Source organism: Phaenicophaeus curvirostris, chromosome Z (assembly GCF_032191515.1).
Source record: "Phaenicophaeus curvirostris isolate KB17595 chromosome Z, BPBGC_Pcur_1.0, whole genome shotgun sequence".
NCBI classification, from domain to species: domain Eukaryota; kingdom Metazoa; phylum Chordata; class Aves; order Cuculiformes; family Cuculidae; genus Phaenicophaeus; species Phaenicophaeus curvirostris.
In genome coordinates this window covers 48,202,052-48,225,433 of record NC_091431.1, presented here as the reverse complement: position 1 = coordinate 48,225,433, position 23,382 = coordinate 48,202,052, and the positions used below count along the sequence as shown (strand labels likewise).

Below are 23,382 nucleotides of genomic sequence, written 5' to 3'. Positions count from 1 at the left end.
GCTGCTCTGGGTCCAGTTCAGCCATAATGTGAATAATACAAGCCTTGGTGTTCATTCCTGACACACAGGACTGGCTCTGTTTGCTGGGATGGAAGCAGCCCAAAGGCTACAGCCATCCTCCTGCCTCTGAAAGGCAGCAGCAGAGCTGGCTGAAACAGTACTCATGCTCTTAGTGCAGCTGCAACCAGCCCTCTTCAGTGGGCTCTGTGTCTTCACACAGATCTGTAAATTGTTTGCATGGGCCTGCCTCTGACCGCCTGATGTGGGACAAGAGACAGAGGCAGGAGGTAGAGGAGCAATGCTGGAAGAAGGAGGATTTTGTATTAAACACTCTTAGAAATGGCCACTATGAGATTAGATCAAAGGGGTACCTAGATTCAGGTTAGTTTCATGTTTGAGTTGTGAACTGTGAAACACCCTAACACAGTGCCTCGGAAAGTCAGTTTAGAAGTTCCTGCCTGTTTCACTTTGGCTGTTGTTCCTTTGTGCAAGCATACACTGGACAGAAATGCCTGGTTAGAGCTGATCTTCCTGGTTGCCGTCTTTTTCCATTACTTGCTCCATTTTCTGTTTGGTTGGTATGACATCATCCAATATCTTAATATCTCATCTTTTCTCAACAAGTACCACTAGACAGCAAAGTGTGGTTAGGGAGATGTAGAATTGCACGCTACCAGCCAGAATATTTGAGAAACTGCATAAGATACTATGCAGGAAATACTATAACAATTATATGTATTTATTTATTTAGTGGAGAGGATTGTAACAACTTCTTAAAGTTGTTTGTAAAACGTCACCTCTATTTTCCTGCCAGGTTTTCAGGCAATGGGAACAAAGCACGTGGGTAAATCATGCTGAAGTAGTACTGCCTTATGGCTGTATACGTTTGTGGTGAGCTGACCCTGGCTGGATGCCTGGTGTCCACCAATCTGCTCCATCACTCCCATCCTCAAGTGGACAGGGGAGATAAAATATAACAAAAGCCTTGTGGGTTGAGATAAGTACAGAGAGAAATCAGTCACCAATTACTGTCACAGGCAAAACAGACTTGATTGGTGGAAACCAGTTTAATTTGTTACTTATCAGAATTAGAGCAGGACAATAAGAAAATAAATCTTAAAACATCTTCCCTCCACCTGTCCCTTCTTCCCAGGCTTAGCTTTAGTCACAATTTCCTTTACCTCCTCTCCTACAGCAATGCAGGGGGACTGGGAGTGTCATTAGTCAGTTCATCACATGTTGTCTCTGCTGCTCCTTCCTCCTCATAGGGAGGACTCCTCAACCTCTTTCCCTGCTCCAGCACTGACTCCCTCCCATAGGATGCAGTCCTCCATGAACTTCTCCAATGTGAGTACTTCTCACGGACTGCAGTTCTTCATTAATTGCTCCAGTGTGGGTCCTTTCCATGCGGTGCAGTCCTTCAGGAACAGATTGATCCAGTGTGGGTCACCCACACAGTCACAAGTCCTGCCAGCGAACCTACTCCAGCATGGACTCCTCTCTTCATGGGTTCACATGTCCTGCCAGTTCACATGCCCACTGCTCTAGTGTGGGCTTCCTGCAGGGCCACAGCCTCCTTTGGACATCCACCTACTCTAGTACAGGGTCCTCCATGGGCTGCAGGTGAATATCTGCTCCACCGTAGACCTTCATGGGCTACAGGGGGCAGCCTGCCTCACCATGGTATTCACCTCGGGCTGCAGAGGAATCTGCTCCAACATCTGGAGCATATCCTACACCTTCTTCACTGACCTTGGTGTCTGCACAGTTGTTTTTCTCACATAGTCTCACTTCTCTCTCTGGATTCTATTCTCACTCCCGACTCTGGCGGCAGTTGCTGTTGTGCAGCAGGTTTTTCTCCCTTCTTAAACAGATTATCCCAGAGGCACTACCACCATTTCTCATGGGCTCAGCCTTGGCCAGCAGTGGGTTTGTCTTGGAACAGGCTGGCACTGGCTCTATCAGACATGCTAGCAGATTCTCAGAGAAGCCAGCTCTGTAGTGCTGCCAAAACCTTGCCATGCAAGCCCAATGTAACAGAAATATATCAGATGAGTTCTTTATTATAGGCAATAAATTAATTCAATGCCTCAAAGCCTCTGATGTAAGTGTTCTGCTTCCTTAATGAGATGCAGTTTTAGCTTTTCCTGTTAAAAAGATAAGCAGGTTTACACACACCCACACTCCATGCATGATCCCTGAAGAGATCTCAGGAATGAGAAGTTCACAAAGGAAAACAGAAGCCTTCAGGCAGGCAATCCTGTGAGTGCTTTGGTAGGTGCCTTACAGTGCGTGGTATTGTGCACAGGAGACAAACTTCGGATTTTATTTTTTTTTTACCCACTCTCATGTTTAGCCCCAGTCCCCCCTGGTTCAGCAGCAGGAGGGAGGTGGACTGAAGAACTAGATTCAGAAATGCATAGATCTGGGAGGTCCTCACTGGACACTGGCCATCTAAGTAGAGATCTTGTGGCCCCAGACTGACCAACAGAGTATACCATATGTGACAGATGCAGTATAAAACAGAGGGATCATACGGGTCAGGGTCTCTTCTTTGATGGGCAGCATCCAATACAGTCCTTGGCTGCCTATCAGGCTGTGCTGGGCTGATGCTAAACTGTGACATCTACCTGTGCTTTGTTCCTTTGCACTGTGTGGGTGGTAGTCTTTCCCCTTGGCCACTCCTCACTGGGAACCATGTCTGTTCATTTTCTGTTTGGTTAGCCAATACGGCCACAATAAATTACCTTTTAAATAATTGTTATAATACTAAATAGTCCTTTGAGGACCTCTACATTACAGACCTGTAAATAAGGGCATCGTTATACTCTTAAGCAGAATCAGCCATGAATGAATCTCTATGTCCTCTGAACGCCACTAGGGCCTTTTGCAGGATTAATATTTAGATAACATAAGAGGTAACATCTTTTTTCAAAGCATTGCTTGTGCTTCTTGGTGAACTGTGACTGCTGATCTGAATGTAAGTAGAAACAAGATATTTCTGGGAAGTATGCTGGTAATTTTTTCTTCAGCTTTTCACTTAATGGCTTTAGCCACTCTTGCAGAAACAGCCATTGCTACATTCTCCTTAAGAGCTGTGGCTAGCTGCAGTTGAAAGGGTAGCTCATGCTCCCTCAGTAATACTGTCGTTCCTCAGTCAGCCACAGTAACTTCATGGAGATGAAGACATGCCATTTCATTCACATTCCACAGCAAAGAGGCAGATTAAAAAGATCCTTCTCTACTTCCTGGCCGTAGTCTCATACCTTTCTTTGAGGCACGAAAAAACACCTGCTGTCTCTGGCAGTCATCCTGCAATGCCCCTGCATTGCTTTTGGGCATTTTCTGGAGCCAGAAAAGCAACTTTTCTCCAGTCTCAGGGGTGAGTGAGACTTAGAACCACCCAAGTACAACCCTTTGGTACTGGGGAGGTGTGAGCAGGCAGAGGCCAGCCCATGAAATGTCTTCCCCATCACCATGCACTCATTCTTGCAAATTTATCATGAGAATTTTCCAGACAAAACACATACATCTTCTCAGAGGCTCTTTATTGTGGTGGCTTAATCTGCATTGCTAGCCTAGCAGGAAGAGCAAGAAGTATGTTAATGCCTTCTGCAATGGATGCTGATTTGGGAGGAGTGTGAGCAGAACAGCTGTACCAAAGAGATTGAGAGAGCTCAGAAACACAATATGATAATAAAATGAGATTTGGTTTGTGGGAATGCGAGAAAGCTAGAAATCTGCTGGAAAAGAACTTGACAGAGAGTTGGCAGGGCAGTGAGAGCAAAAAACGGCCCATGCATTTTTTTGTCCACTTCAGATGGAGCACACAGGCACCTGACGCTGGAAGATGTAATGCAATTTCACACTATTTACCATCAGTGTGTTCCCAGGCAAACAGCTCCAAAGGCTGCCACCACCAGCCCGACAAATGACAGCTAGTAACAAGTCGGAAATTGACAATAAAGAAGATGTTTAAAAGTATAGGGATTTTTTTGCTGAGACAAATCCTGCAAATAAGAGGTTTAAAATACCCTACAGTGTATTACTGCTAAAATAATAAGTCATACAGATGATTTGCAAAGGGGCAGCAAAGCAACCAGATGCCCCTAAAGGTGAGAAAGTGCTCTAAGTTAGTTCTGCAAAAATCAGGTTTTAGTTCTTTGGAAGACTGAGTGAGTTTTCAAACAAACATGAGCTTGTCTGTTGTGTCACAGGATAATTGCTTATTCTAGTCTTCATATAACAATTTGTATGTGGTCAGAATTAGTTCAAGCATTGGAGACAAAGGAGATACATGTAGGTATAAGAGGTCCGACACACACACACACACACAAAAAGACAGAAAGATTGTGCCTGTAACTCCTTTTATTTAACAAATTAAGAAAGTCAAGCATAATCACCTAAAGAATAGTTCCTTTCTGAGTTGACACAGAGCAATTCTGCAGATCATACTCTGAAAGGCAGCTGAGGATCTCCATCATTTTTCCTTTCACAACTTCTGTCAATGAAAATGTTAATTCCTTTGAACACCACTTAAAAAATTTGTGCACAAGGCATGCACTCTTACCGGAAGCCTCAGTTAATAATTGAAAGGCTTCTGTTGTGTATTTCTTTAGTTTCACAAGAAACTTGATGTTAACTTGCTTCACTCTTGCTCACTGACATTTTCTGACTGAGGGTAAGAAAACGTATACATGAGAACACGTGTCTGCTCATACTGAGTGAAGTGATGGAGTTGAGCCTTATCTCACTGTGACAGGTTAGAACACATTCTATGACCATCCCTTTGTCTCTTCTCTCCCACTCTTGGTTCCTGAACTATAGGGTTAGTCTTAGGGGGGTTCTTGTGTCAGACCTCATATGAAAATGTGTAAGCGTGTGTGTGAGTTTCTAAAAACATGCTGCAGTTAAGACTGTAAATCCCCACATCACCCTGACTCCCGGGAAGCTTCTCTGCGGAGCAGGGAGACCTCTACAGACGGGATAAATTCAGCACTGCAACCATCCCGAGGAAAATAACAAGCCCGACAAGAGCAGTTAGATACTAGGATTTTGTTGGGTTTTGGTTTGGATTTGGCTGCTATTTGGTTTTGTCTTTTTAGTATTCTGGTGTTTCATTCATTTTCTCCCTCTTTTAAAAAAACCCTTTCAACTGCTGACCCATCAGTGCCTGCATCTATGGGCTGACATATACAAGACTTAGTCTTCGATAATTATTTTCTCTGATTAACTTAACACTGAATTAGTAGCCCACTGCTTTATACCCAAGTTTTGTGCTTACACAGCGGCCCAGCAGTATTTTCCTGAGATCTGGGATCAGGAGCTAGAAAAATGCTTTGGCTCATGCCCTAGCGTTGCCTTTGGTAGAAATAACAAGCACTGTGAAACCACTTCGAAGAGAAATCCCAGTTTTGTAGACAGAGAAAAGAACTTCACCATATAGCCTTGTGCTAAACTGCAAAATTTGTATGGCTTTTTTACCTAGTCAGCATGGAAAAATTTAGGAGCCTGACATTGTCTTATAGGAAATCTCTACAGATGGTATTTTTTGGCTTGTAAAGAACTGGTCTACCCAAGAGCAAAAAGTATTAGGGCTGCTATCCAGGGTCTGAGATCTACCTCTGATCCAGGAATTAAAGTTTCCGTCAAATTACAGGATTATTTTCTTGAGGATGCTAACAAAACCACCTGGTGCAGGGGACATGTTTCTGGTGTCCAAGTGTGCCTTTTCTAGCTGGAGTGCCATAAACACACAAACTGCATGTGTTTCTCCTCACCCCTGACCAGCAGACATATCAAAAGGCACACCTGTCCTAATTCACAGAAGCTGATGATAAAGGCTAAAAATCTCTTCCAACTGCACAAAGATTTGTGTAGTCAAGCCTGAAAGAAAAAGGTTCTTCAATGGTAGATGCAAACCTGGGAAACAGGCTGTCATCTACCATGGGTCTGCCCAGGGGACCCCACAGTCCGTTGCTCATACACATGATTACTGGGGGACATGAAAACGAGCTGGGCTGGACATGCTGCTCTGATACAGAAATACTTGAGCTGAGGAACTAGCTGTCCTGAAGACTTTCAACTGGAACATAATACAGACAGCCTGAAAGCACGTGAAAGTGCCTAAAAGAGCTGACTGCCTCCCACAGGCAGAAAACTTGATCGTCTTCTGTGGCTGAGCAGAGCTGAGTGTGTCAATCCCAATGTCAAACAAAAACACAAGCACAAGGATGCCATCCTGAATTGTTATGTGTCTTCTCCTTGTGATGCATGTGGAAAAGAGGCTGCATGTGGATATTTAGCCCTGGCTTTAAACAAACTATGAGGGGAAAACATAAGCCCAGAATTGCAAGGAAAACTTGCAACTCTCCTGTCCCTGCCCCCCATACTTCTCTCCACCATTGTCAGTTGTGACTAAACGAATGAGTACCTCATCATAATTAGGTTGCTTTTCCTGTTGCTTCGATTGCATCAAAATACAACAAAGTGTGAGGAAGTTATTCCTCCTGTCCCCTGCCTGAAGGAGAGTTGTATTAAACAGCATTTTGAGGCCAGGGCACTCATGAATTCCAGTGCCAGAGCTAACACTGTCTCCCTCTACCACCACCACCTTCACCATCCACTTATAAGCTATGATTAGCAGTGCAATCTGATATGGTTTGGTCTGAGACATCAGTTGTTTTGACGATCTTTCATGAGTGGTCACGTGATGCTCCATAGAACTTGATAACAGCAATTATTTTAGAGACCATGCTTGAACATGAACCAGAATTGTAACAACATTATTGTGCTCCATAACAGCTCCTGTTTTAACAGCTTTTTGAAAAACAACTGTATGTTGTATTTTTCCTCTTATTCCTCCTATTTGCTTTCAAAAAATGACAGGAAGAATCTCATTGAGCACATAAGAATAAACAGCTTCCAAAAGTCGGTTAAGGTATGCAGTCTTCACCCAGTGGACCAGAACATCATCAGGCTGATGGGCAAAGTAAACATCCAGGCAAGTATTTAAGGTACATATAATTCATCTAGCAGAACAGAGGAATGAGTTATGGGCTATTCTGTCACTAGACACTTGGTGAATTTTACAGAGGCACCCTACTTACCTTTAGGTGCCTCATGAACAATCTTCTAAGATGTCTTTATTTTGAATTCACAGAAGCTGTCTTCCAGTAGTGAAAAGACAATCTCCATGTCTTAGTTTATTAAAATCAGGTAAGAGAAAATAATATTAATAGATTAAACAACCATGCAGCAAAGCTATTCTTTGTTCTCAAATTTATTCTGTGTTGTCTGTCAAAAATTCCAAACGCTGGGGGTGTTTTAAAACATTTTACTCGTCTTCCTTAGCACCTTCTAGCTGAAAGAACTGGAGAAATTCGATTACTGCTATTTAGCCAATGTGCAGATAGAAAGCACAGAGAGCATCAACCCACACACTGCTGACCAACATGTAAGTGACAGAAAAAAACTATTACCGAAGGAAGCCAACTAAGTGATCTGATTACCTGTGTCTTGACAGTACTAAGCAAAGCCTTACTTGAGAACCGTAGGTCTCCAGGGATCCGGATCTCCCAGGTCCTTCCTCTGAATGGGATTCCTGGCATGGAGGAGGGATGAGCCCATGAGCCATTGAACATGGGGAGACCCAGCACTCTGTTTGCAGCATTTGGGGACCACCCCTGAACTGCCCAATTGCTCTGGGGGCTCTGAGGCCTCGAAGGGAGACAGGAGAGGCTGCAGGGGAAGACAGTCATGCCAAGAGATGGAAGAAACCCTTTTTCTCAAACTAGGAGATGTGAAAGGTCAGCAAGTCATTTCACAACATGGCTGGTTAAGTAACAGTCATTTGACTCCGATTAAAATACTTGGAAGAGCTCAGCTGTGGCTGGAGGCAACTCCAATACTCCTGCCCACCCCTTGCCCTGCACCTCTTCAGTGGATTTGAAAGATGTCACATGGGAAGGGGGAAGAAATGGGAAAAGGGCAGCACAAAACTTTGCTTTTAGACACATGTTCTACACTTACTGATTTTAAAGGGAGGTCCCACAGAATGAAACCTGCTCCCCCAGAGCAGAATAATATTTTAAAAAGATACTTTATTTATCTAGGCTTAAAGAAAAAAAGAACAAAAATTCAGAAGGTACTATTGTAACAGTAGTTTTTCTTCTATCCAGCCTTGGAAGTGGAATTAGGATCAACAAACAATAATGCACAAATAATTAAATGAAATGGACAGCAAATAAATGGACAAAGCAAAAACTGCCCCTTCAGTTGCCTCAGTCGAAAGCAACCCTAACAATTGTGGAGCTGCAGCAGTTTTACATTACTGAAGATTGAAAATGTAAAATAATAAAACTTGCACAATTCAAAAGAAAGCATAGGTAATAAAGCAAGCGCTTTATAATTTGAAATGATCTATTTGTTCCTTTAAATACCAATGGGCTTGCTCAATGAAGTGGGAATTGAACTGTATCCATTAAAAGATTAAAGACCATAAATAAAAAAGTAGCAATTAATTGTCTTGCCTATTTTTAAGAGGCTGGAGCTTAGTTTGTCACACTCTGGCAGTCTATCAAACTCAGCTCCATTACAGATGTCTTAGAGCTGAATTGATGATGATATTCAAAACTAAGGGCACTCTCTGCAGTAGTCCTATTCTGATGAAATGTACAGATGGCTTATGTGATTCTATCATTCTTACAGTGTGAATTACAAATGTTAGAAATGTCAGCTTAATGAGTCATGCAAGAGTCTTCAATGTTCTAAGTCACTGGATCCAATTAATTTTTAAGTGTGCCTAAAATAAACAATGAAGACTGAGAAGAAACAATCCAGTGGTTTCCCCATACTCACATTTTACTTGTATTTTATAAGTTGGACCCAATAATGCTTTCAAATAGCTACCCAAGTCAATTATTAACAATGATTGAGATTTCCAAGGAGCTGACAGCATGTTCTCTTCAGGCTTTCAATCTGCAATGAAATTAATTCCAACTTGCATGAAAAAATGAGGAAACACAGAATGTAGGCATCAGTGGAAAAAAAAATTGGTAATTTTTTCTCTTTTCTTTGTCCCTGTCGCTAGTAAAACTAGTCACAGTGGTGACATGACAAAACATACACATTTTTAAAATCTCTCTCTTGTATTTGCTTCATTGTACTTGAATACTGCCTTGGTTTTGTGCTGTATCTGTACCATGTAGCAGAGTGAATTTTGTTGCCAGTGAATCATGTATTTATTGAGCACTGTGGGCCAGCATCGATCTCTGGGCTCACAACTATGAAGGGGAAGAGACAGCCATTGTTACAGATTTTCTTGATTTTTACATAAATGATTTTCATTATAACCCAGAGATCTGGACCATTAAACTCTAGATTCTGACTGGTGTGTATCTTGCTAAGAAACACACATTTGCTCAGGCAAGAATCTCTGGTGGCTTTTCTCAGGGGTAGCTCATCTGAGGTTTCTGATATGGAGGCTCACTTTCCACATGTCAGAAGAAAACAGGGTTCGAATGAAAGTCCCACTTCAAGGGCCATTAAGGTACATTACCTGCTGTGGCAGCCCTGTTCTCTAATCTGGGATACAGCTGATGCTACTCCATGCTCCCTGGCAACATCTCTTCTTGCACTCTTTGGAGAAGCCTTCCCCTGGATGGGTGTCACACCTTATCTTCCCAGTAGGTCTGGATTTGCTCAAAGAGAACATGAACAAAGGCTGCTGAGGAGCATGCACTTTCTGACACATCTTGCCAACAACCACTGGCCTTCGCAGGAGAAGCTGGGCACAGCAGCTTTTCAGGCTGACACAGCAAGATGTCCCTGAGCTCACTGGTGAGAGACTGTGGACCCCATCTCCAGGCACCCTCCTAACTCTCACTGAGGAAAAACACTGAATAGTGGAGTGGTGGCTGCACTGTAAACCACTTCAGTTGTTCACTCAGTGAACATGAACCCCTCAGACCAAGATGGCAAAGGAAAAAGGAGTTTGAGAAGAAGAGGACCGAGTAGCACATTGGGGATCTCTACACCTAAAGGCCCCATGCCCTAGAAACATTATTTAGAGCACAGAAGACGGTAGCACTTGAAATCTTACATCTGAATGAAAGATACAGCTTGATTGAATGGACTTCTGGCAAAAGGCATCAGTAGCTTATCAGATTTCACTGATCTTGAGAAGCGTCTGAAATGGCAATTCTACAGCTGATTTTAAACTCCTTTAAATACTTGACATGTTGATGTAAAGTTTGGGTTTGGATCTGCCTGTCCTAGGAAGAAACCCTTACCTGTTGTTCTGATGCTGAGAGTTTTAGAGGTATAATCTGAAAACAGAAATATCAAAACACTGATACAGGAAAGACAAAAAAAACCCCAAAACAACACCAGAAAAAGCTATATGCTTCCACAAAGTGTCAAGAAAATTCTTCACCAGGAATGCAAAACTTTGCCTGTGGTGTTGTGATTTAAGAACCAAGGGACAAAACTCCAGCTTTCCTGTAAGTTAAAGGAGGTTTGAATAAGTAATAAATGAAAGGGTACTGCACAAGTTTGCAAGTGAAACCGCAAAAAAAAATCATGGCTTATTTATGCCACCTACTGGACTTTTCCTGAAGTATCTTTTCAAATATTTTAGTTGTCACGACTGTGTCTGTCACTCCAGCAAATCCCTACGTTTCCGTGGGAGGCTACTCACACAAGTAACCCAGTTGGTATCAGGCCAATGACTCACTTGAGTAAATGACATGTGTGGACTAACATAGCTCCAGGAGGGAGACACGGGTAGCTCTACACCTATGTATTCTGCTAACTTGATGGCTGAGACACCCAATAGCACAGGCTAGCACTGAAATGCACCACTGAGAAGTTTCCCAGCCCCTGCTAGTGCTTCAGCAAAATGTTCTGGCACTGTTTCCCTCCTTTGCTCCCTTTGGCTGTCTTTGACATTTGGTTCCAAATATCCAGAGTGATTATAGACATATTTATGTTTTCAAACAATGTGGACCAGCAGTGTGAATGCCTTATCTTCTGTCCCTCATCACTCCTGCAGCTGAGGCTCTCTTGGAAATCCACAACCAGCTCTGGTGATATGGCCTGCAAAATGACCTGGGAGAGTCAAAATGATCTGATGTGAACAGAGAAGTCAAAACCCCTCAAGCCTGACCCCTTAACCCACTAGTAGAGAAAAAGAAAAAAAACTCGAAAGATCTAGCAGATTTCTAAAATTGACTTCGTAAATGCACTGAACCCCACTAACTTCTGTGAAAGTAAAGGCCTTCGCTTTTGAGGCAGTGGTGTCAGAATCAAGTCCTGCTTAAACTGTGACCTCTCTACTGAGTTGTTCAATCACATCAGATGTGGTTGTGGGGACAGGGCTTGTTCATATCTGTCCCTCAAAATTACGATCTTGTTAGCAAATACAATATTTTTGCAAGGTTGAAGGGATCAAAGACACGCACTGTTAAAAGACAGGTTGTCACTGACAGATGACATTTTGTCCTTTGAAGACTTGTGCAATAAAGTTAAAGCTGAAGGATAACTATCAGCTACCTAGATAAAAGGTCAAAATGTCATTTGATTTTTCCTTCTGTGGTTTTTTTCACCTGAAACATGAATTACAGTTATTTCCAAGGATGCTAGCAAACTGAAGTAATGTTTAGTTGCTGACATCATTGGTGGATTCAAATTAGAGATGCCAGACTCACGTTAAATGAATTACAGCAATTTCCTGAAGATGTGCAGTGAGATTGCTCTGTTTCGTGTTAAAACTGCTGGCAGTTTATAATCTTCTCCTGTTCCTCCATGACAGATGTCAAATCCAGTAATGTGCCTTTATCCTTACCAAACAGCCATTAAAAAATTAGAGACAAACATTACAAACTAAAACTAAACTTGGAGTGCAACTTGAGCTAGCAAAGCCAAAGCAATGCACCATTAAAGGACTGACTGCCTACTTGTATTCATCAGGCATCTAGGTATTTCGATGGTATTCATCCAGAACACAAAATACTAGATAGGTAATAACAACATTAATATTTTGTTCCTCACCGATATGTTCTGTAACATTAGAGATAAAAGAAATCTGCACAGTTACCCTGAAAAGCAGGAGCAGAAAATACTAGTTATGTGAAAGACAGCTGAATTAATGTTCTTAGAACTGTTGCGTGTTTTGCATCGTCATTCATGTCTGCACTTGGCTGTCCCACTTAGTTCCTAGTGAAAAGTCATATATAAGGAGCTGGTGACTGCTATTTTTCTCCTTTGTCTGCTTTATGCACTGTTCTTCTCTTTTTTCACTCCTTCCAGTTTTTCAGTTGACTTCAATACATTTTGCATCTGAGCACCTGAAAACAACCCTGTGCATGTGCTGAACCACGCATTTCAGAAATCAGAGTTTCACTTTCACGACACTCTCTTAGACAAAAACTTCGGAACCTGATCGATGTCTCTAAGAGTTGAGAAGATCTCGAGTGGTTTCACTCAGGGAGGGATTTTATGTTTTGATATAGAAAGCTAAACGTGCCTGCCTGCATTGTACACCTCCTTAAAATACTGGTGACATGCCCCACTAGGTGGATAGGCATACCATATTTTTGTTCCACTAAACATTGTATTAATCTCCTCTTCTGAAGGAAAATATTACAGTTACTGATGTCAGAAATATCAATCCCAGCAAAGTGATGCAAGGGAAAAGGTTCAGTTTCACCAAGTGAAATGACTGTCATATTCCTACATCAAGCCCACCCTGATTCTGCTGGCACCTCACATTCCAATTGCTTGAGACTGGGGCTTAACAGAAAATGCTCTAATGCAGTCTCTCTGGAGGACGGGAAGCGCCATAAATGTCTCCCATGTTATACCACGGAGGAGAAAGTTCCTTAAATGTAATTCACTGAATGTTAACTCAAAACATCAAGCAACAGGGATGTGGGGCTTTCTTCGGGCTGGGCTAGGCACTGATTATTTCTGGCAGGGAGGCTCAGTCTGAGCAGAATTAGCTGGGAGATAGCTGATCCCGAAGACAGAGAAGCTTTCCTTGGCTTCTTCTAGCAGAAATAAATTTCTACCTACTGTAACTTATTACCATCTGATATGCTGAGTCATGAAGCTGGGGTTATAGAAATCTTTATGCAATCTTTATAAATCAGCCTCACATAATCTCAGGCGCTTTCTGCTTCATCTCTGTTGAGTCACTCATCTGACAGTTGTCATTCATCTTAGATTGAGATGTAATTTAATAGTTTCATTTCAGCATGAAGATAGCGTCATCTAAAGTTGAGCCCAGAAAGATTTAATGGTGTAACAGAGGAAATATTAATACTGTAAATATTATCTGTAGAGCAGCACAGGTCTATAAATCACACCGTGCCACGTTGGAAGAGGAGGCTATGTAAAAGAAAAAGAAAAAGCATCTTTCTTGGTCTTACTTCACAGAGCGTTCCTGCTCCAGCCACCCACAGCTGCTCCAGAGGCGCTGTTAACCACGTTGCCACCACAGTCCCACTGTCTCTATTTGTCAGGACACCTGCCAGCTCACAGATATTGATTGCAAAGGGTCTGGAACTGGATGATCTCTGAGGTCTTTTCCAATCCAAAGTATTCTATGATTCTATGTTTCTATGATTCTATGGTTCTATGATTCTGTGGTTCTATGATTCCACAATTTTATGGTTCTATGACTATGATTCTACAATTCTAGGAGTCTATGGGTGTATGATTCTATGACTATATGGTTCTGATTCTATGATTCTGTGATTCAATGGCACTACGATTCTATGACTCTGTGGTTCTATGTTTCCATAATTCTATGGTTCCATTGTCCTACAATTTTATGATTCTGTGATTCTACAGTTCTATAAATCTATGGTTCCGTGGTTCTATGATTCTATAACTCTACGATTCTACAATTCTATGATTCTATGGTTCTATGACACTTATGATTCTATGATTCTACAATTCTATAATTCTATGAGTCTGCGATTCTATAGTTTTATGATTCTATGGTTCTGTGGTTCTGCAGTTCTATGACTCCATGATTCTATGGTTCTTTGGTTCCACAATTCTACAATTCTATGATTCCATGATTCTAAGGTTCTGTGGTTCTATGATTCTACAACTCTCTGGTTCGATGACTCCATGACTCTATGATTCTGTGGTTTTATGATTCTACAATTCTATGATTCTATGACTCTACGGTTCTACGTTTCCATGATTCTATGGTTCTGTGGTTCTACGATTCTATGATTCTACAATTCTTCGATTCTATGACTCTGTGTTTCTGCGGTTCGATAGCTCCATGCCTTTAGGGTTCTACGATTCTACGAAGCGCGTTCACACGGGTTCCGGGGTCCCGAGCGCGATCCCCCCGCCGGGCCGCGGAGCCGCCGTGCCCGCCCGTCCCCCGGCTCGGCCCCCGCGGCCCCCGGGCCCTGCGGGTGTCGCGGGGCGGGGCGGGCGCTGCCCCTGCGCCGCGGGGGAGCGAGGGGCCGCGGCCCGGCCGGGGCGGGAGGGGCGCCCGCCAAAACGCGCGGGGCGGCGGGACGGGACGGGGAGGGCAGAGTCGCGCCGACCCCCCTCGCCCCGCCGCGATGCCCAGCGACTCCCCGGCGTTCAGCAAGCCCCCGGACGCGGCGGGCGGCATCGGGAAGGCGGCGGCGGTCGCGGCGGGGAAGAAGACGCCGCGCCTGCCCAAGTGCGCCCGCTGCCGCAACCACGGCTACTCCTCGCTGCTGAAGGGCCACAAGCGGTTCTGCATGTGGCGAGAGTGCCAGTGCAAGAAGTGCAGCCTCATCGCCGAGCGGCAGCGGGTGATGGCAGCGCAGGTGAGCCCCGCGGGGCGCCCGCACCGACAGCTCCGCCCGAGTGGGCGGCGGGGCCCCGCGAGGGCTCGGTGCTCAAAGGGGCTCAGAGCCTGCGGACGCCGGGGCCCCGCAGGGCTCGGTGCCCGTAGGGAATCGATGCCTGCAAGGGTTCTGTGCCTGTAGGGGCTCGGTGCTCTCAGGGAATCGATGCCTGCAAGGGCTCCGTGCCCGTGGGGGCTCGGTGCCCGTGACTGTTCGGTGGCCGCAGGGGCTCTGCCCGCAGGGCTCGGTGCCCGCGAGAGCCGGGACCCCGCTGGGCTCGGTGGCCGTAAGGGTTCGGTGGGCTCTGTGTTCGCAAGGGCTCGATGCCCGCAGGACTTGGTGCCCGCAGGTTCTTGGTCCCCGCAGGGCTCGGTGCCCGCAGGTTCCCGATCCGCGGGCGCCGCTGAGACCGCGCGGCCGCCGGGAGCGTCGCCCCGCGCTGGGGCTGCGCCTCCGACCTCCTGGCTTAATCGAGCTCTTCGCTCTCTTATAAATTAATTCTTTTTTTTTTTTCCCCTCGCATAAAAAGAGGCGATGCCCGAAGGCCGGGTGCGGGATCCGCTGTCGGCGCTGCCGGGGCGGGTCGCGGCGCCCGCCGCGAGTGCGGATCCGCTCTGAAACCTGCGGGGGCCAACTTATAAACCTCCAGTTGTCCGTTTTGTTAACTCGTTTTTAACTCGATAACGAATAATCTGGCCAACTAATTGGCTACCGAGCGTATTTTCCAGTGGTGGTTTAAGATTCTGTGTTTCACCCTTTCCTGATGGCTGAGTGGCTTTAGTTGCGTTCATTCTAAAAAACGCTTTTTTTTTTTTTTGGCTTTGTTTTGGGGTTTTTATGTTTTCTTTTAACGGCGTTGTTCTAGATTTTGCTTAGGGCGGCTCAGTAAACAGCTGCGTGGTTAGGTCGTCTTCTGTCTAAACGAGGACTGCGTGGTACTCGCTGAGAAACCAAACTGCGTCTAGTTCTGTCTAGGAATTAACTTTTTCTTCAGGTAGTCGCGCTGAAGCCACGACTCCTTAGCAGTGTAAGTGACCGGTGGATTGCTCCTTGCGATCCTTATCTGCAGAACGCCACTAAGAGGACTGCTGGGTGTGTAGTGACTACCAGCTGCCTGAGCTCTGTGAGTGGGGCTGCACCTTCTCCTGGGATCCTGCGGATAGTCCCATGCGGACAATCAGCGGGAAGGCGTTAGGGCTGCTGGTGCAAGTAAAGGCAGTGATACCAGACCTGCCGACCCCGTTTGCAGCTAATGCGTGCTCAGAACTTTGTGATCCCCTGTGAAAAGAGCGTCCCTCTGGCAAATTTTAAAAAGCGTAGCAGCTCTGCGTTAAATCCTTTCCCGATTATTTGTTTAATTATTCAGTACAGGTATTTTAGATGTCATCTGAACCCACTGGGAGCTTTCGTTCATTTAAATAATTCCTCCGCATCAGTGGTCTGGCAGTCCAGAGGTTATTATGCCCAAATTACATGGGTTTCTCTGCCTGGTGCAATAAACATGGATCCCTTTGCTGCCTGCCCCCGGGCAGGGAGCATGAAATGGGGTGTTCCCGCTGCAAGTGTGCCCTTCTGTACAGAGTGTTCTCCTGCTGTATAGCGGTTTCTGTCAGGTGCTGAATGCCTCCTAGTGGGTTCTGGCAGTGGCCCTCCTAGGGGGTTTCACTTTCCTGTCTTAATATTTGCAAGAGACTTTGAAAGCCTCCCTAAGTAAAACTTATCTGTGTGGGAGTTACCCATTGAAAGTCTAACTTTCCTCCTTTTGATATACTTGTGCAATAACCCCCTTGGTGCTGGTGGAATTTCACAAGTCAAGGTTATTGGCTTGTGAAGTCAGAGTTACCCATGGTGTTTGCAAGTCTACATCTCCTGTTTAGGTTGTCTCTATTGCAAAAGATACCATTAATTTCACTAACAGTATTATGTATACTAGAAAAATGTTGCTTATGAACAGGGAAATGGAGGGAAGTCCTATGCAAGTCACCTGGGAGAGTTTCCAGCAAGAAAACCCATCTTTTCAAACAGGGATTTTATAATCTGGGACGGATTTTCAAGGTTCAAACACATGCAAGTCAGTTACCTGGCAAGTTGCAGGGTTGGAAGCTGTTAGGCCCCCAGTGTCATATATGCTGCCTGGACATGCATCACGACTTGGCATGAGTGTACAGCTGTGCAAAACCAATCTGCCAGATCAGATGAGACACAAGTAAGCAGTGAATATGCCCTATTTGCACCAGTGTCCAGGCTATGCAGTGCTTGTCTTGGCCAGTGTCAGCTAAGCTTTGGAACGTAATCAGTATTGGGAAAGAAATGGGGAGCTCCTGCTGCTCCAGGCCTGACCAGCTACCTGAAGTGGTGTGTGACTTTAGCTAAGACACTCGCAGGATGCTTCCCCACATTTGCCACAGGTCTTCCATGATGGCTGTCTGTGTACAGTGTGCTGTGCGCTGAAACTGCCTTGAAGAGCTGGACTTCCATCAAAGAGCCAGCAAGGGAGCCCAGCAGGCTTGGTCACAGCAGCACGTTGCAGGTATAATTCCTCATAAAAAGCTGTGTTATGTTGATGAAGAAGCAGAGCAAAGCCCTGCAGCTGTGTATTAGCTGAGGGGAGGGTAGTGACTACATTTCCCACAGTTTACTTTGCCCAAAGGCAGCTGTGTCGGGTGAGTGCACTCACCATTAATACATTTTCATGTAGCCCTGTTGGAGGAAGATGTGTATGGCAGCAGCAATTCATAGGTTTGTTCGTAGATGTCTGAATGCAAAAAGGGCTTGGTTTTAAATAGCTTTATAACCTCCATTATGTCCTCTATTCACTGGCTGGATAGTGACATCAACACTGTAGAGAATACCAAGAGGAAAAAACAGTCTTGAGTTTGAGTCTTTTGTTGTTGCCATTAAAAATTGTGCTTAAGCCAGAGAGCGTGCCCTATGCCCGTTTTCTTGTTCACAGGTTGCGCTGAGAAGGCAGCAAGCTCAGGAAGAGGAGCTGGGGATCAGCCTGCCTGTGCCCCTGCCCAGTGCCCCTGAGACGTTCGTTAAGAAGAATAGTGGTGGCAGCTCCTCTCTCTTGTTGGAAAGCAGCAGCAGCCCTACACGCTCAAAGAGTACAGCCACGACAGCAACTAGCACACTGTCAGGTAAGATGCTGGGAGAGTGATGCTTACTGCTTTGGGCCAGGATGGTGCCTGCTCTTGCACCTCTCCCTCTCTCTGCAGCGGCAGGGTTATAGAGAGTCCCCTTTTCAAAAAACACATTGCACTGTCACTATGGTTAGTAAAAGGCAGGAACCCAGGATCAGTTTTTCGTATTGTAATTGGTTATTTTTACTTGACAGTCAAAATTAGTTTGGTATAGACTGGTGCTGTAATTTAATTCAGTAGGGTGCAGGTTTATGAGTAGCTTTTCTCATTTCCTCCAGAATGCATGCTCCTGCCACAGTCCTGGCAACTGCATGTTGACTGGCTGTGTATCTTAAAACTGGAAGGTTTTTAGTATTGTGTGGGAGCCAAGTATATAGGTAACATCATTGAACTCGGCAGCAGAGAGCTGCCCACCATACATGACTCCATGTGATGGTACATCAGTTCTCTAAGGCCAGGTGTGATGAAGTATGAGAGGCTGATGCAGTCCAGCTATTCTATTACACCTTACTGTATTGCATATAACCCTTGAAAACAAAACACAGAACAACCCCCTCTCCCCCTAAAAAAAGCTAACAATATTTGTCTGTAGATGATTCAGTGAAACCATAGCTAAGCATAACTAGGACTTGAAGGCTCTGAAGTGAAGAACCTAGGCAAAATGCTTTTTCCTATTCAGAGCTCACGTCTGACAGATGCAGCAACTCAATCTGTATAAGAATGAAACTGATTAAATTGACTAATACTGCATAGACTGAAAACAAAAAAGAAAAAAACAGAGGAAAGGAAAAGAAAATTTCATTTTTAATTGTCTGCACTGACGTCAGTAATACAGGTGAATATACTTGCTGATTAAAAGATGCTTCTGAAGTGGACTGTGCCTTGCATTAACTAATAAAAGAACAATGCGTACGTGTGTCTGTCAAACAACATCATTCTGTTTTGCAGGCCATTTAAAGACTTGTCAGATGGATTTGTTGCATCCATTGCAGACAGGCAGTTTGTGGGGGAATTTCTTTGGGAAGCTTTTCGAAGAACTGGTTGATAAAACAATAAATAGCATTTATTAGCTTTTTTGTTTTCATTGCTGCAGTCATGTTAGTGTCACCTTTGAATCAATGCAATTACTCCTTTCATATTTAGATTACTGCATGCTTTGTCTATAGACATGTAAAAAGCTGGCTAAAGATTAAAGTAGTATATTCAGTATTGTATAGAGATTGTGTGTAACTCAGGAGAACAAGAAAACCCTTGCTTATCGAGAAAGTCCCCAAAAAAGAAATTGTCTTACTGTCAACAAAATCTACGTGAATTTTTCATCTCAATGTTTTTAAAACGTCAGTGGAGGTATTTACAAATCCCATTTCAATAATTTCTACTAATTTAATTAAATTATTGTATTTTAATTAAAAATGTTCATTAAGCAAGCTTAAGACAATTTGCAAGCTTGAATAAAAACTTGAAAATAATTTTAAAGTAATCTGATTTGTTTGAAAATTTTTGGTCAAAGCAATTGTAAATGGTTTGTAGTCATCTTTCTTAGAGTGGATTTTTCTTTGTAAGCAATTCAAATACATTACTTCTTAGGCATTTTACTGAATAACTCTGTGCATGTGACAACATTTAAAACACACAGCTTCATCTCCAGAGAGAAGATGTGATTCCAGCTAAGAATCAAGCCAGGGTCAGCTTTGTTCACCAGAAATGGAAGAATCTGGGAATGAATAGGAAATTTGGTTTGTAATTTTGTTTTAGCAGCAAAAAGTCACATTTAGCTTCAAAGTGACTACATTGGATTAAGTTCTGTCCCAAACCTTTTGGTAGGTTCATCTGTTGAAAACAGTGTAAGTACTTGTGGGTATGGATTTAATGCCACCAGTGACAGGGGCTGTGAAGCTGCAGAAGATGGTCTGCATTCAGCTATACCTGTAGACCTGTAGAGTGGCTTCATTGAATGTCAAGAGTACAGGCTTCACCCTGGAAAGCTTGATTTTTCAGTGAGAAAAACTGCTTAAATATTCTGATGCTTAGGGTTTTTTTGTTCTTGTTTTTTTTTTAATGTATAAACATCTTTTAATTAGGTAAGAAACTCCCAGGTGTGATGTGACATGAAGTTCTTGTTTCAGCTGTCAGGCTGTTTCGTGCCCGAGTGCTCAAAGGGTTCATGCATGCCTGTTCTGTCATTTTGCTAGTGGCTTTCAGTGCAGACAAAATGAGAGACACTGTTGGAGCAAGCCTCAGAGTGTGCCTGTTTGGTAGGCTGAGATGCTGATTTTGCAAGAATTTACAGTAGTCATTAAGGCAATCAGAGAGTGAAACCCTTCATGGTAGGGGAAGTCAGCAGCTCCTTGTGAGCCCCAAGGGAACCAGTGGTTCCTGGGAGTGCAGTGTGCCCTGTACAACGTGCATTAGGCTGGGCAAGAGATAGTCTAGACAGTGGTAGTTCTGTTCCTCCTCTAAGTTTTGGCTTCACAAGAGCAGTTTTTCTTTTGGACTCCCATCACATGGAGCTTTGTTTGCCAGCAGAGGAGTAGTGTGTGAAGGAGTCAAACAAATCAGACACAGTGCCAGAGAGAGAATCTTTCCTTGCTGTACCCATTTTATCGACAGATCAGAAATAACTGTGACTTCTGGAGAGACCAGAGAGAATTTTTCAGATCCATTTGTCGTGCCGTTTTTGAAAAGGGGAAAAGGAGTTATCATGATCATAGCGTAGGGGTTTATGCCTTTATCATCTGGAGTAAACCCGTATTTACTTTGAATGGATTGTATCTTCCCTACTCAAAAGCAAACTGGGAGTTTGCAGGGTAGTTGGAAGGGAGCAGACTATGATTGTAGGGTATTAGCAGTGCCTGTTATAAACAGATTTCTAGTTTCTGTGCGTTTTCCCTTAAAGAGTTGTGAGTTGCTACAGCAAAGGCCTTTTAAGTTATGATCCTAGGGCATCTAGGGTAATTGTCTTTCCTTCTATAGGGTAAGTATACCTTGTGTTAACTATTGTGCAGAACATGGGAAAAGACTATGATGAGACATTTAAAACGTGCCTTTTGGACATACTAATTTTTTAAAACCTTTTTTTTCCCTGTTCCATGTTAGTTTGGCACCTCTGCCATTTTAATACATAGAAATCACCAGGGGGCGGGGGCAAGTGTGATCATTGAACACCTTTGAGTGAGAGCTGCTCGCACTAAAGAAAGGAGTAAGTGCTTTTCACTTTTCATTCATTTTATTTGGCAATTGTCACAGACTAAAGAGCATGTTTAGCATGTGGCAGATGGAGTGGCATGGCTGTAACATCGTCTCATAGTGACTGGAAGGTGATGGAAACTACCCCTTCTTTCTGCTCCTCTATGCCGACTGGGAAATATCCAATTTAGACGAGATTACTGTGTGGCCCTAAATGCCAGCTCCTGCGCCAGTGCTCTGCTGTGTTCGGATTTCCGTATGACTTGGAAGTCACTAATCATAATGACATTGTTAGATTATTCTATAGTATCACTGGTTGACAAGTTAACATATTGTCAACAACTGTGAGGAAAAAACTTGGGCTACATAAAAAATGTAGCCCTTTGCTACATTTATTATGTTTGATGGAAACAATATAGTGGTTTTTACATTTCTCCATATAGGTGCTGCCTTCACTTTGAAACTGTTTCAGGAGCAGATGGGGATGCTCTTAAATAGAGACTGTAGTGGGGTCAGCAGTAATGCCTAATGGATGACGGTACTGAGATCCCTTGCAGCTTGCAGTGCCCTAGATGCCTCTAGAAACCCTACCTTGCTTTTTTTCATTTCCTTTTTTTTAGTGTTAACTTTTGCATTGACCTTTCTATGGCACTATACTGGTTTAAAAAATTGATGCTGTGACCTTGCAGGCATTATGTTGCACAGGTAATAAGGTAAAAATTTAAGATATTCTAATTGGAAGATGTCATGGTATGGTTTTTTTAAAAAAACAAGAAATTTTCTCTTTAAGAGTCCTTTTAAGTCTTCACAGTATATTGTCATACGCTGTCAGAATTTCAGTTTTGTCATTCTATCAACATGAGGAAGCTGCCATGGACATTCCACCGTTAAAGTGCTTAAGCACTGAAGCAGGCTTCCCAGAGAGGTTGCAGAGCCTCCATCCTTGGAGGGGACTCAAGACTCAGCTGGATGGCACTGAGCAAGATCATCCAACTGGGTAGCTTTGAGCAGAGTGTGTGCTTGTTGGCCTCCAGAGGTCCCATCCGGCCTAAATTATTCCATGAATCTATAAAATGCCTACTTTTTTTATATTGACTTTGTCAACATGCTGAAATTTGAAATTCAGCCAGCCTCAATACTGATGAGCATTTGCAAGCCTGGGAAAGGAATTCTCACTCTTCTGAAGTAAAAACACTCATTCACTAGATCTACATGGAATTTCAACAGAAAATTAGCATCATGGGGGTAGACGCGTAGTGGAGAGGATCGCTGTTTCAGGTGGCAGCAGCCTTAGCAGGGCTGAGTAGTAAGGAAAAGGAGGCAGTAGCTGCTTTGCCTGCCTGTGCCAGGGCTAACGTGATGGCTGCATATCCTCAGAGGTCTTTGTGGGTCTGCACTGGTTACTGGTCCACCATCCTTTTGTCTTTGTCTCCTTGTTACTTTCTAATGATGATTTTTTTCTGTAATCACTACTATGTCTTCACCAGTTTTAGTTGCTGGCTGCCTTCCGGTCCTGCTAACTTTTCTTTGATACTGAGAGCCAAGCATTGTGTCCCAGGCTTTTCCCCAGCTTCTCCCACAGCTAACAAATCTCTGTTGAAAAGAAAAGAGTGTAATTGAACATGATGTGTCTTTACTGGATTGTAACAGCTGGCAAAGAAATAAATTTTGCATTCTTCAGCTGTAATTAACTTAATACTTTCCATCCATAATTACCTGTTTTTCCCTAGTTGTTTGCAGTGAAGATGAGAGGAAGAGAATCACATCTCCATGTGTCTCTTGTAAGAGTTTGTGAGCTGTCTTGCCTGTCTTACATTGACATTATTTCTACAGCATGAGTTAAGCTTTGTCTTGGGAAGCAGTAGCTGTAGATGGTCATCTGCCTGCATGGTAGTTTTCTCAGTTGCTAAATCTCTTTGAAGCTGGACTAAGGAAATATTCAAGGAGTGTTTCCTTTGAACAGTCTTTCCTTGTTAAACCTTTCCTCTACTAGACTTTTTTAATTTATGACTGACGCAGCTATGTGATGAACCAGGCACTCCGCAGTGTGGTGGCCGTGCCTTTGTAATACATTTTCAGTTCATACTGAAATCACACGTGTTTTCTCAGAGTTGTTTAAAAAGGTACTGGTTGTGAAGCAAGGGGGGCATTTCTGCCTCTCACCGCTGCATTGGTTTCGCCAGACTTGGGAACGCTGCAAAGGAGTT

The 23,382-nt window shown here is 43.7% G+C and overlaps 1 protein-coding gene across 1 annotated transcript in view; it reads left to right on the top strand.

Annotated features, from left to right (window-relative positions):
• The first annotated feature begins 14,521 nt into the window (after positions 1-14,521).
• DMRT1 (doublesex and mab-3 related transcription factor 1) overlaps positions 14,522-23,382 on the top strand; it is a 61,616-nt gene continuing 52,755 nt past the window's right edge. Inside the window, exons 1-2 of the mRNA XM_069880386.1 lie at positions 14,522-14,825; positions 17,800-17,986. Of these exons, the coding sequence (XP_069736487.1) occupies positions 14,592-14,825; positions 17,800-17,986 (421 nt within the window). The 5' untranslated portion in view covers positions 14,522-14,591. The remainder of the gene's footprint in view (positions 14,826-17,799; positions 17,987-23,382) is intronic.